At 37.1% G+C, this 14,681-nt stretch overlaps 1 protein-coding gene across 1 annotated transcript in view; it reads right to left on the reverse strand.

Annotated features, from left to right (window-relative positions):
• Positions 1 to 14,681, reverse strand: part of pex13 (peroxisomal biogenesis factor 13) — a 37,476-nt gene that overhangs the window by 6,337 nt on the left and 16,458 nt on the right. Inside the window, exon 3 of the mRNA XM_039737780.1 lies at positions 1,305 to 1,430. Coding sequence (XP_039593714.1) covers positions 1,305 to 1,430 — 126 coding nt within the window. The remainder of the gene's footprint in view (positions 1 to 1,304; positions 1,431 to 14,681) is intronic.

Consider the following 14,681-nt stretch of genomic DNA (forward strand, 5'->3'; position numbering starts at 1 on the left):
TCTGCCATATAGCCCCTCTCCGTGCAAAACCTTTGATATTGTAGTCTTTTGCACATCCACTCCAGCTCCAGATACTTAGCTTTGCAGGTCACTGACAGTCACCTTGGGATTTGCTCTTACTTCTCTGTTTAGTTTTCTTGGCATGTTCTTTATTTTAACAGGGCAGCCTGACCTAGGCCGGTTCACTATGCTTCCAGTTGTCTTCCACTTCGCTATGATGGCCTTCACAGTGGACATACTGAAGTGAAGGAGCTTGGCAATCTTCTTGGCACCATTTCCATCTTTAAACTTCTTAATCACAGTGGTTCTCAAGTCATTAGAAAGTTCCCTTGTCTTCATTTTTGTCAGTTTGAGGTTTCACCAAATAAGCCACTCATACTGATTTCTCAGTTGTATGTTTCGAAGAACTGGCCTAAATAATCACTTACAGACCAGTCAACAAGCTAGAGGAATCATTGCTTGATTGTTTACACCCGCTTTCATTACCCTGATTGCACTGTTAACAATCATACAGTCTCTAAGCTATTAGAGGTCGATTATTTATTCAACAGCAGATTTCACTGATATGTTCTTTATTGTTGCAGCATAATTTGATTTTCAGGATTTTTTAGTAAAATGTATTGTCCAAGAGGCCCTTATTTATATGTAACAGTATGAAACAAAAGATGCATTTTCTAAGAAAAATATAGGAAATTTAAACTTTGTCTAGGGGTCGAATACTTCTTCAACCCACTGTATATATTTGTGTGTGTATTCACTAAAACTATAATATAAGGAAATGAGAAATTTAAATTTGAAGTAATTAATGTACAGATCCTGTGTCAAAACTGATTAAATATTTCATTGTCACTGGAGATCATCCTGCATGCAAAATCTAAAGGAAATTGATTTGGTAAAAGTGGGCAAAAAATTGATTCCAAATTTTGACCCAGACAAACATAGGGTCAAGTTGAATAAAACTGTGTAATAATAATAATAAAAAAAAAAACTAAGCAAAAAATAGATATACTTCACAGACCATTAAAAAGGCACAGAATCTTTGTGTATGTGTAGACTATTCACTGTTAAAATAAAAAATATATATTCAAAGAAGTATTGTTCCTATTTACTGCATAAAATATCACTTAACATAGTAAGATATGAAACAATAATCCAAATGAAAAATGTTGAGGGCAAAGAAAAAAGAAATACTATATAAAAGTTGTACTTATAGGAAGACCAAAGAAACTAGAAGGGAAAAAAGAAAATTTACAATTACACATAATGCATAAGAGTGCTTTTCAAAATCAACAGATTTGACTTACCTTTAGGTGCTAAATTTAACATATCCCCAGTATGAAAAGAAATTTCCTCATCTGAAGCAGCACTGAAGTCAAACTCTGCCCTTGCAACCACATGATCATCATCTCCATTTGCCCAGTTTGTAGTCACTTTGGGAGGGAGACAAAAACACTAATTACATTACATTAATTACAAATACTGTCACTCTTATCAAGACTGGCATGTGAATGCTGTTACACAAACATATTTCAATATAGGTTATAGTGTCATGTTTGAGTCTCCATTTCAAAATGTACTGTAAAATGAGTTAAGCTACAAGAAACCTTTTATAGTTTGCATGATGTTAAAAGTGAGAAAGTGATCAGAACTGGGAGTGCTGTCGTTTTTAATAATCTGAATAAGAATATAACAAACAAGCTGGTTAAGTACAATCGCGCATGAAAACTATGGGGAAAACTTAAATTCAACAAAATATGAGGATCTTCACATAATTCTAACTTGGGAATATATTTGGATGATAAATACAATATTAGTTAAATGTAAAGCTTTAAATATAGTATGTTGGGTTTGGAAGAAAAATTCATGTACAAATCGCTATTCTGAACTACAGCGATTATCGAATTGTCAGTCTGATCAAAAGATAAATTTTTAAATGAAAAAAAAAAAAGTGCCGACATACAAAATGTAACCAGATGCAAACACAAGTAAACCATACCATTTGATTAATTACTATGGACAGGCCTGCTCCCAACCTCTCTCTCTCTCTCTATAGGGAGTTAAATATCAGCTGCATGTAAGAAGGACATTGCCCATGATAAAAAGTTACTGATGTAGTTATCAAAATCAGAATGCACAGTTTTACAGTATTTATGCTGCTACAATAAGAACCACATGTGGCTACTGCACAAGGCCATACTTTGCTGAAAGAACACACATTGTGAAAACAGTTCAACAAGAGAGCATGACTGATCAAAGTGGTTGACAGAATTTTGCAGTGCCATCGCAATTAAAAGCCTGGACTCACTTTTGATTTCAATGGAGAACTTGAGATGACTACAGCCATATGCAAAATTTGCCATAGCAAAGTCAAGTACTGTGGTAATACTACTAATATTGGCGTGCCTCATGCTCGACACCAGCCTGAGATAAACTCTGATAGCGGGGAGCCGGCAGCTATGCCAAGTAAGTAGCAAATTTTGGACACAACTTTAAATGAGTTCCCTTGTGTGATAAGGCAAAACAGATAACCAAGTCTATTGCATATTTTATTTGCGAGGACCTTTGCCCATACACTGTATTAGAAAATGCAGAATTCCATGACATGATTTACACTCTCGAGCCGAGGTATGTTATTCCATCACGACACTTTTTCTCAGGTACAGCAGTCCTTAAATTATACAATGAGGTTAAATTGTAATTAAAACAGTTATTCTGTAAAGCATAAAGGATTTCCTTGACATGTGACTCACAGACTTCGTGAAATACGCAGTGTTATGTTACAGTAACACTGCATCATATGACTGAAGAATGGTGCTTATCTTCTTACATTCTATAAATCCTAATCAGATGTGAAAGTCAATCCGGGGCTAAAATGGCTGAGCTACTTCGCAATGTCACGAAGGAATGGGGATTTAAATTTGAATAAAATGACAGTGTTAGTTACCAACAACGTGGCGAATGTGCCTGTTGCAGCTCAGGTAGCTGGCTTTCCTCATGTTAAATGCTATGCGCATACATTAAACTTGGCGGTTCAGTGTACACTTACTGGCTGTCATGCACCTACAATGAAGAATAAGCATCACTGTTTTTTTCCCCAGAAGTACCCAAGGCTTTCAAGCTTTGCAGCAAAAACAGAAACTATTGATCTTCCACAGCACAGGCTGATTACACGATATGGCTGAACATTAACCTTGAGTAGCAACCAGGAATCACTGTTGCACTACTGTCTGTGAAGAAGAATGAGATTATGACATTCACATTGTGGTATATCAGATGACAATAACCCCCGCATTTTCAGTCACTGCCCCACTTCATGCACAGACTCTGCATGCCAAACAAAGCAGTGTGGGAGATAACCTCTGTTAGAGACATAAAAGATGCTCTTCACTAGGACCTGGACAAACGGTGTGTGAGCAGGAGATGGCCACACTTTATGTGGTACTGTTCCTGACAAGAATGATCCACAGAGCTGCAGCAGTGGAGCAGCAGGAAGCATCTCAGGTAAACTAAAATTCATGAAAGTCTGTCAAATATTACAGGCTTACAATATGGTTTAAAAGTTGTTTCTTTTCAGTTGATGACTATGCATTCAGAGTATAGCAGTGTCTCTCTCACTGGGTGTGTTGGTGCACAAGACAGATAGGTAGATTAAGTGCAAGGTGTGTACATTTTTTCCTAACAACTGCATTTTTTGTTTGTTGGTTATTCAGAAGGAACAGTCATGGTCAGAATTGGAGGATAATAGCTTTAGAAAACTTATACCAGCCTATTCCAAAGAAGAGAAGAACTCCCATTCACCTGCCAAGAAAAAGTGTCTTATGCCCTGGCTGATTTACTTGGCAGCGCTTTTGAATATATTTGTGAGACACCTACCAAGTCTTCCTTAGAAAAAGCAGAGGAGGAGATGAAAAGGTATAAAGAAGCTACACCTCTGTCTATTTCTAGAAACCCTTTGGAGTCATGGAAAAGAGTTCCATCTCCTGACCAAACTAGCTAAGCAGCATTTGTGTATACCAATGACAAATGTGTCTGCTGAATGTGTGCCATACACAGCAGGAGATATTATAACTGCTCAAAGAAGCACCCTGACCTATGTATAAAATACTAACAGTAACAGGGGCAATGATATTTAACACTGCAAAAACAATTACGCTATTTGTAATTGATCACAACTTATCAGACCTTTAGAGATTTTAAAAAACCAAACTCAAGAGCATACTCCTTTTCACCAGTACATCACTTTTATTGATTATTTCTCTATAGATAATGTCTTGCCCACGATTACATCTTGCAAGTACGACACTACTGTTATCTCTGACCACGCCCCTTTGATCATGGAGCTCAAATCATTATACCCCATATAGTCATTTTACAGCTGGCATCTTAACCCCACTTTTATTAGCAGATGAGAAATGTACAGAGTTTATATCCAAGATCCAAAAATAGATTTTTTTCTTAGAGACAATTACATCCTCAGTAGTCTCTGCAGGAATACGGTGGGAAACTCTCAAGGCTTTCTTAAGAGGACAGATTATTTCATATCTCTCCCAGAAAAATAAATTGGAAACCAAGAAGGCATCAGAGTTAATCAGTGAAATTACCAGAATAGTTTAAGAACATGGCAGGTTTCTAAATGAGGCACTTTATAGGAAAAGACCAGCTTTGCATTCAGAACTCAACCTCTTGACAACAAAAGAAACAGAACAACTCATTTTTAAATCACAACGTCATTACTATGAATATTTAGAGAAGGCCAATAAGATCAAATCCATATGCAGGAAGTTCACAATGCAATACCAGTAGTTACCAACACAGACAAGAGACAAAAATCAGTGACCATAAAAATATAATGCACACATTTAGAGACCACTATAAATCATTATATTCTACTGAGTTTAAAGAAGACAAGACACAACCTAATGCATTTCTGGATGCATTACAGATACCACAACCAGATACTCTCAGTACAGAGGAACTGGATAAACCTCTGGCACTCTCAGAATTACTAGGTGCTATAAACTCACTCCATAGTGGTAAAGCAGCAGGCCCTGATGGCTTCCTTGCAAAATTTTATAAAAAAAAATCAGTTAAGTTAGCTCCCCTTTTATTAGCAACATTTATAGCTTGGTCCACAACAGAAATATAATCCTGCAGTACTTCTTTATATTCCTTGCTTAGTACATCAGTAAATACGAGTTATCGTCAATATACTAATGACCCAATTGTGCTTCATTCACTGAGAATATGGAACCAATGTAGGAATTACTTCAAGATAGAAAAGCTTTTATCTGTAGCACCTCTGCATGATAATCACCTTTATCCACCCTCTCAAACGTACACTGTTTTTAATGTGTGTAAAGCATACAGGATTAAAATCACTTGGAGATTTGTACATAAATAACGCCTTTGCATCCTAAGAGCAATTACACTCCAGATTTAACTTTACATCAACACAATTCTTCCACTACCTCCAAATTAGAAACTTTGCTAAACAAAATCTGCCCAATTTTCCTCACCTCCCACCTACTTCTATTACAGAAGAAATATTGATCAGTCTTGAGAAATCTGAGAGCATTTCTGTACTGTATAAAAGAACAGTGGGAAAAGGATCTCTTACTCAACGTTTCCGAAAAGCCTTTACTTCACTATTGGCACATAGACTTATCTTACTCAACTCTTTCAATTCATTGGCCAACTGATATTATGCACTGAAATTGGAAAAAATAAAATTCTCACTTAGAGGATTTGTTCAAAACTTTTTTTAAAACCTGGCAGGATCTAATCAACAACATTTTAGAATAAGCACTTACATTTTGGAAAAGGATTTTCTCCCCTTTTTCTACTCTAAAAGTTTTACTCTGGCTGTTGGCCTTGCTCTGTTTCTCACGGGTGGGGACTGATTTGAATTTAGCTTTGTCAAATTTGATTGGCTTGCATAGAATGGTACTTGTTTTTAATAAAATCAATAAGATGTTACAAAAATACTAACAGTAACAACAGCTTTAAAATACTGCTTTATCCGTCACATAGTTATCAAACTATAATTCAAGTAAACAAATAGTGTCATTCATAAATATCTAAATATAATACATGACTTGAATTTCAGTATATGGCAGAGACAAGGTTCCCCTATGTGTAACAACAAATGGGAGAATCATAACCTTGGGTAAAATTCCACATAAGGTTTATAAAGAATGATATACAGTAATGGGGTTTTTATTAACACAAATTTGTGTGATCTTTCTTGAAACATTCAGACTGGGAACTATGAATTCAATTTCAACCAACAATCTCAAGTAGTGCTTTCACAGTATAAGCATTATGGCTCATTTTCTTGGAGGTTTGTTAAAGTCTAATAAATGTAGAAGATGCATGGATGTAGTGCTGTGCTTTACATTGCCCATACCGGTATTGGCATCAAACAATAATAATGATTTTAGTTTTAACAGTATTTAATGATAGTTTACAACCTTTATACTTATACGCGAGTTATAATTCTAATAATAAAATATTGGTGTTTCAGCTGCATTAAGGTAGCTAGGCTAGCTCTTTAAAAAACTACTACTACTACTACTAATAATAATAAATAAGAGGACTTCACTGCCTGTGTGTGATGTAGGGCTGCACGATTAATCTTTGTTTTGTCATAACGATATTTATGACCCACGATCAGTTAATAAGTATTGTCGCGATTTTACAGTATAAAGACCAAACAGTTTTTTATGGGTGGAGTTTACGGATTGGACTGCGTCACTATGACGTTACTGCGTCTAGATTGCAATCGCTTTCTGAAGCTGTAGAAGTCAATAGCAGCAATAACAGTCAGTCAGAATAAACATATGATGGCGGAGCAACGTGAGGAAGGTGCAGAAGTGCGATCGTTAGTTCCTAAAAAGGGGTCATACTCAGTTGTCTGGAACTATTTCGGTTTCGAGGAATGTGATGTTGATCAGGTACAAGTCTTGTGCAAACTTTGCTCCTGTTCCGTCCAAATGTCCCAAGGTAACACAACAAACCTCATCAACCACCTTAAAAGCCACCACAAAGTACACTATCAAGAATTTCAACGACTGAAGGCACAAACAGCAACAACAAAAAATTACCAGCCATCCACAACACAGACAACAATATCAGGGACATTGTTCAACGCAATACCATACCTGCCTAGCTCGCAAAGACACCGGGAAATAACAGAGGCAATCACGTACCATATAGCCAAGGATATGTGCCCAATAACCACCGTGAGCAGTGAGGGGTTTAAAAAAATGATCGCAACACTTGATAAAAGATATAGCATTCCATCACGCAATCATTTTTCCAATGTTGCGATGCCCTTGCTGTATGCGAAATGCCGAAAAGAAATAGAAAGAGAAATTCTCAGGCTCAGTCTTGAATATTTTGCTGCCACGACCGACTTATGGTCAAGCAGAACTGCGGAACCGTATTTGAGCTTGACAGTTCATTTTATTGACAGCGAGTTTGAGATGAAAAGCAAGCTTTTGCAAACTTCGTTTTTCCCACAAGACCATACAGCGGAGTTTATTGCAGTGGGCCTCAAAGAAGCGATGTCCGCTTGGGGCTTGGTGGAAGAAAGACTTGTGTGCATCACAACGGACAACGCAGCTAATATGATTAGGGCAGCATCTGTGAATAACTGGCCGAGGCTACACTGCTTTGGTCACAGACTTCATTTAGCCATCGGTATGTTGTATGTTTTTTTCCCAGATATATTGAAACAATTTGACAATTTAAAAATATTAATTGTTGTTGTTGTTTTAGTAATATTATAATCAGGGGTGCAAATAACTGGTACGCAGGTACGCATGCGTGGCAAAAATGATGAACGTGTAACGTCATTTTGTTACTACAGCGCTTTCGCGTACAAAACAGAAGAGCTCTTGACTGTGACCGTTTTTTGACAGCGTGCGATTAAAATTTCACCTTCACCATTTGTTTTATGTCCTTTCGGTTTAGTTTATGTTCGAAAAGTGTTTATTCCTCCGACTCAGGACCCTATTCTGCACCGGCAGAAAGCACCATACAAAGTGGTTTCATTTTGAAATAAAATAATTTTGCGTGTTTTCCGCTTGTAGCAGTGGTAATTTTTAAATGAGGCGCAGCTGTGTGCATTTTCGGCTACTTTAAGACGGCCAAATGACAGTGCGCTCTTCACCAACAGTCTTTAGTCAGTGACATTATTTATTAAACGATATTTAAGCGCCACGCACTCACGTGATATTAGATACATACTCAAATATCATTTTATTTTATTTTGGTTTTATCACAAAAGAACAACTGATTCTTTCATACCATTTTTAATGAAACGCAATACATTTGTTTAATGCATATTACGCTCAAGACGCAACCTTGTGTTCCGTCAAGTTGCACAATGACAGTAAAAACCACAAAACCGGAAGCGATCTGCACTTAAGACCTCGCTGCGGAGTGCGTACCAAACACCAGCTCCTGCTACTCACCTGAGGAACACACTCAAAAAGTTGTGTACCCCGGATTATAATGACACATTATAATGACAATGAGTCATATGTCTACAGTATAATAATCATCATTTTTATTCTGCTAATCTATCAAATTAGATACATTTAAAAGTTAAAAAATATTTGATTAGTCAAATACTATTCTGTTAATGTTAGTGAACCCTGAGTTTAGAATAAGTGAGTGTTTATTATTTATTAATAAATGTTTGATAATTGTCTTATGTAGGTGTATATAATTAGTGAAATAAAAAACATTTTTTTTTCTGATCAAAAGTTGCATAAACAACAAGAGTCTTCCTGTGTCTTACGGTTTTTTTTTTCTGATCATGTTTATTTCCTGAAGAGAATGCCATGAAGGATCCAAGAATTGACCGAGCTGTGGGGCTCTGTAAAAAGTTGGTGAGCTCCTTCTCTTACAGCTGGAAGCGTAAGAGAGAGTTTTTAGCTGCACAAAAGGAGATGAAACTCCCAAAGCACTCACTGAAAACAGAGTGTCCAACAAGGTGGGGATCACATCAGGCCATGATAGAGAGAATCATTGAGCAGCAAAAGGCCATTGCACATGTCATCTGACAAGAAGTCTCGTCATCTTATCCCAACATGGCAGGACATGGATGTACTAGAGGCAATCAACAAATCCTTGCACCCTCTAGTTAATTTTACAGATGCACTGTCTTGCGAGAAGTACGTCAGCATGTCATTTGTTAAGCCAGTTCTTCATCTTTTCAACGCATCAATCTTGAAAGTTAAGGATGATGATACTGACCTGTCAAGAGCAATCAAGTCTAAAATTTTGGAGTACCTAAACGAAAAATACAGTGACCCAGACATCCAAGCTCTATTGGACATGGCATCTATGGTGGATCCACGATTTAAGATGAGATACACGGCTGAAGACAACAAAACAACAATTCAATCCAGACTCAAAGCTGAGATGCAGACTTTGGCAATGATGGTAATAAAAATGAGCTGTACTGAGATCTATATTAGTGTTTTGAGTCTCAATTAGTTAAATTTGTTCTAAATGCCTTTTCTGTGTTTAGGTGCCACCCCAAGAAACAGCACAAGAGACCAGCGAGGAGGATGCTGAAGCTGGATGTGCCCCAAAGAAAAAGATGACTTTAGGAAGCTACTTTAAAACTGCTGAACAAGCCTTGCCACCTAACAACCAGAAATCCAGTGTAGCCTGTGAGCTGGAATCTTACTTGCAGTCAAGCTACCTGGATAGTGAGGGGGACCCATTAAAATGGTGGAAAGAACATGAAAAGATCTACCCAAGGCTTTAAAAAGTGGCAAAAAAATACTTGTGCATACCAGCCACAAGCTCTCCTTCAGAGAGGGCTTTTAGTTCCGGTAGAAATGTAGTTACTTGCTTGCGGTCTTCCCTAAAGCCCGATCAAGTTGACAGGCTTGTGTTCTTAGCCAAAAATCTGTAACATGTTGTAAAAGTTTTTTATTCTTATTTGATTTTATTACGAGTTGATGTAAAAGAGGTAGTTTAATTTTATTTATTTACCACAGCTAAGAAAAACTCTCCATTCTAAACATGTTCGGTTGGTTTATTTTTCTTTATTTGTGGCTGTAAAGTGCAATAAGAATACACAAGTGAATAAAAGTTCATTACCAAAGGAATAATCGTCATTATTAATCGTGATTAAAATTTTGAGCAAAATAATTGTGATAATCATTTTTTCTGTTATCGTGCAGCCCTACAAACTCAGCAGACTCCAACATGCTCTCACTGTTGAGTGTTACAGTATGTGCGCACTTGCAAAACAAAATCTTTACAACTCTTTCCATTAGCAGTGGAAGGCAGATAAACACATTTTGTTGGCAGAGAAGAAAATCTGTAAATTACTGACATTGACAAAATTAATTTAATACTTACACTTTGCAAGAGGCACGTTGATACAAAGGGTGGCAACACAAGCAACTTTGTTGTATACCTCAAGAGCAGCCACACTAGTATATACAGCAAGTGTCTTTTTTTAAATTTACAGGAAAAATGTAACAGATGACCAAATTTTTTGTTACACCTGTTGTTTGCACATTTAACCAGTACAATTTGTATATATGACAAGTTTAACTTGTATTTATTTGTAATGTACTTTTATTACTATTCCTTTTCTTGTTTTTTAACTCTTATGCCTCACACTAAGTTGACAGTACCTTCAATTTCATTTTTCCTTTGTAAAAGTGACAATGATAATAAAGATTTATCTATCTATCTATTTTAGACAAAGTATGTCAAGTAAGAATCCAACTAAAATGCAGACTGCAAAACTATGTGCATCTAAGGCAACAATGAGCATTTCCAACATTGAAAAGACTCTTTTTAACAACAGAATCCCTGAAGCCTATGACAAAACTTGTAATCCCATTCCACCTTAAATTCCTTCCCATCTCTCCATCAGAGTCTTTTGTTTTGTAAATGTGTTGATCATCACAAACAGCCTGCTGTCCCATCCCCCCACCTCCGCAGCACAACTCGGTTAAGTTCTCCCAGCTCAACTCTTGTTTATCTGTGTGGGTGGTACCTGGAGCTGTACATGGTAAATAATCTATCGTTATTTGAAACACGTGCATTTCATGTGTCTTCCGTGTCTACATCAATCTGTGCAAGTGTAGGTTCAAGACCATTAAGAAACAGAATTGCAAACGGAACTTTGCATGATACCTTGGCGAGCTCTGTAAGCCCTGCTATTTCGCTGAAGGACATGCGTGTGGCAGGATGACGGCCAACCTGTTGCTGCATCCAAACAGTGCCATCTTTCACCTTTATGCCTGGTACAGCTGCATTGTTCTTACATGTGAGTGGACGTTTCCTGCAGGGAGGGCTTCTGTTCTCTTTCTCCAATGTAGAACCCTCATCCTCATCTGAGTTCACCTCTGATATAGCATGTCTTTATTTGAAAACAGCAGTTGTCAGATCGGGGGAAGCGTGAATGCGACAGAGAATAAAACTGAATAAAAAAAAAAAAATGCTAACCTTTACAGGTACCATAAATTTACACCAGCTGTTAGAGGCTAAAATCAAATGTATGTTTTTATTGTATAATAGTACCAAGAAGAGCAGCTCACTACTCAAAATGGTAATTCTGGGAAGCGGCCAGGATCAAACCTGTGACTTCTTGATTATGAGTAAGCAGTTCTTAACGCTGCACCACCAAAGCGGTTGTGTCAGTATCGTACCCTAACCCGATTTCTTTTTCTTCGGTAATACTCTTGAATAAAAGTGCACTTGTTTTGTTATACGTGCACCTTTTGTAAAAATATTTATTTGATATTTGGACTTCAGTCTTCACACATTATACTCTTAATGTCAACATTTTGTCGTTATTACCAGAAAATGGAAAAGGTTTGCGTTTTAGTTATGTATTCAAAATTTCTTGCATTTCTCACATTTCCTGTCATCCTACACTTACAAAGAATGTTGTACACAAAGACACATGAAATGCATGTGTTCCAAATAACAATATATTATTTACCCTATACAATTCCAGGCACCTCATAAGTAGATAAATAAGACCTGAGTTGGGAGAACTTTTTTTTTTGAGCTGCGGGGGTGGGGGGATGGGTCAGCAGGCTGTTTGCTGTTTGTGCTTACTTATCGACACATTTATAAAACAAAATACGCTAATGGAGAAGTGCGAATGAATTTAAGGTGGCCCAGGATTACGAGTTTTTTGATAGGCTTCAGGGATTCTAGTGTTGTTATTTTGAAACTATTATGCTAGCAAATGGAAAATCAGAACTATAGCAGCTATTTTCCATCATCTTTAGTCAGAAAAGGAAACCAGCTTTTGCTTGTGGAGAGAGATACTTAAAACATCTAGAATAAACCTGCAGTAAGTAAAGGATCTTAAGTGAAAGAATATAACTTTCAAGGTGCCATAATGTTTGTTGAAAAGTCCACTTTTGCTAGAACTTTAGATTCAAGAGCATAGGAGCAGGGTAGAAAAATCTATCCAAAAATGCATCATGAAAGAGTGTGTTTAAGAAGCAGAAGGCTGACTTTTTCTTTTTCTAAAGACAGTCCAACATTTTAAAAACATAAATGATCTGTAAAATACCACAATATCATACAATGCATCTGGAGTTTCTGCATTCAAGTAACATTTTTTTTATGATACATTCATAATAAATTTAAAGATTGACATTTTAATCTAGGGGTCCTGTTGTCTGTTAAAAATTCAATGATAGCATAATACTCAAGAAACTTGCACTATAAACCACAAATGCCATAACCTCGTTATTCACATATTTTGGTACATAGGAACACTTAACTCAATAACCATTTTCATGCTCAGAATCAAAACTTTTTGATCACCATTCATAAAATTCTGAATTGGTGAGCGGCTGTGAATACTATGGTTAACTAAACTTCATTAAGGGGCAAGAAAGTGTAAAATAACCATAGCATCTCCTTCAGTTTTTGCACTTATTATTATAATTTTTTTTTATTTTACCATTTAAGTTAAATCATTTAATTCAAAATACTTTGAAAACAAGCAGTTTTGGTAATCCACAGTCAAATTTTAATAATGAGACCAGTAAAATGCAAGACCTTTTGGAGGCTGGACTTTTAGAGGACGGCTTGGAGAAGCCAGCCTTTGCTGAGGACTACATCTGTTGAAGATACCAGCTGATCCAACATCTCAAACACTGGGCTGCTGAACTGGAGGAACTGGCTGGCCTGCTTTGTAATAAGAGAATTGACAGACCTGGCCCAGGTGTCCTTTAGAGAGATAGTGTGCAGCCCCCTAATGTGGCAGGTGGGTCATGATAAATTTTGAGGTAAAGCGTTCACACTATCTGGGGGCATCAACTGAGGATTTGATGTTTCACACCATTTTCAGGTCCGTGCAGAGCTGGAAGGTGTCTCAGAAGATTCTGAGGTGGTAGGGAGGCATGATGGGCCCCAACGGGCCACTTCAAAACCAGTTTTCAGAAAGACAGAGGTAGTGATAGTTGGCAACTTAGCAGAATTAAAGTCCATGCTTGCGCCAGAGAAAGAGTCTCACATGGTCTGTTGCCTTCCAAGTGCACAGATGGGAGGATCTTGGCCAGACCAGGGATGGATTCAGTGGTCATTGTCCATGTTAGAACAAATGACATGCATAATAAGGGTAGTCTGTCAGTTCTGCAATCCAAATTTAAAGAGTTAGTTGTCAGGCTGTGGAGCAGCACTGGCAAGGCTGAAACAAGTTGAAAATGAAGCACAGGAAAAAACAACCGTATAAGCAGTATAAGACTGATAACTCCAATGTGAGTCGTAGGTCATATGAGAACATGAGGGCAACAATTAAGGATATTAGGGAGGTTAAAAGGAAGTTAGATAGGAATATAGCAGATAAGGCAAAATATGACCCAAAGAGATTATTTCAGTGTTTTACTAGTAAAAGAAGAGTCAAAGAGCAGGTGAAGTGCATCAGGAATAGTAGAGGAGAATTTAAAAATACAGACGGGGAAAAAGCAGATACTCTAAACTCACATTTTTTCCTGAAGTCTTCACATATGAGGAAAAGGATAACCTCCCAGTGGTAAAACGAACTACTAAGGACATAATGAATGATATGGAAATTACAGAGGGATAGGTAGTGCTTAGATTAAATAGGCTGAAATCAAACTAATCACCAGGACCAGATAATATTTACCCTCGAATTCTTAAGGAGGTTACTGAGTACATATACAAACCCATGATGCATATTTTTAGGAAGTCACTGAACAATGAAAAAATTCCAAAAGAACTTAATAATGGCAAATATCCCATTATATAAAAAAGGGTGAGTTGGCAGATCCAAGCAACTATAGGCTAGTAAGCTTAACACACATTACAGGCAAATTAATGGAAGGAATTATTAAGGATAAGATTGAGCAACACACGGCAAGAACTGGAGTTTTACTGAACAGTTAGCATGGGTTCAGAAGAGGGAGGTCATGTTTTACTAACTTGCTGAAATTCTATGAGGAAGAAACAAAAGGATATGATTCAACAGGTGCATACAATATGATTTATCTTGATTTTCGGAAAGCATTTCATAAAGTGCCACATGTGAGGTTGGGCATCAAACTAAGATACAGCAAGCAGAGGTTTAAGGTACAAGGAACCTTATCAGAATTGGCAAGTGTTAAGAATATTGTGTTCCACAGGAGTCAATGGCTGGACCGTTGCTATTGTTA

The sequence above is a fragment of the Polypterus senegalus genome, chromosome 16, assembly GCF_016835505.1.
Source record: "Polypterus senegalus isolate Bchr_013 chromosome 16, ASM1683550v1, whole genome shotgun sequence".
Taxonomy (NCBI): domain Eukaryota; kingdom Metazoa; phylum Chordata; class Cladistia; order Polypteriformes; family Polypteridae; genus Polypterus; species Polypterus senegalus.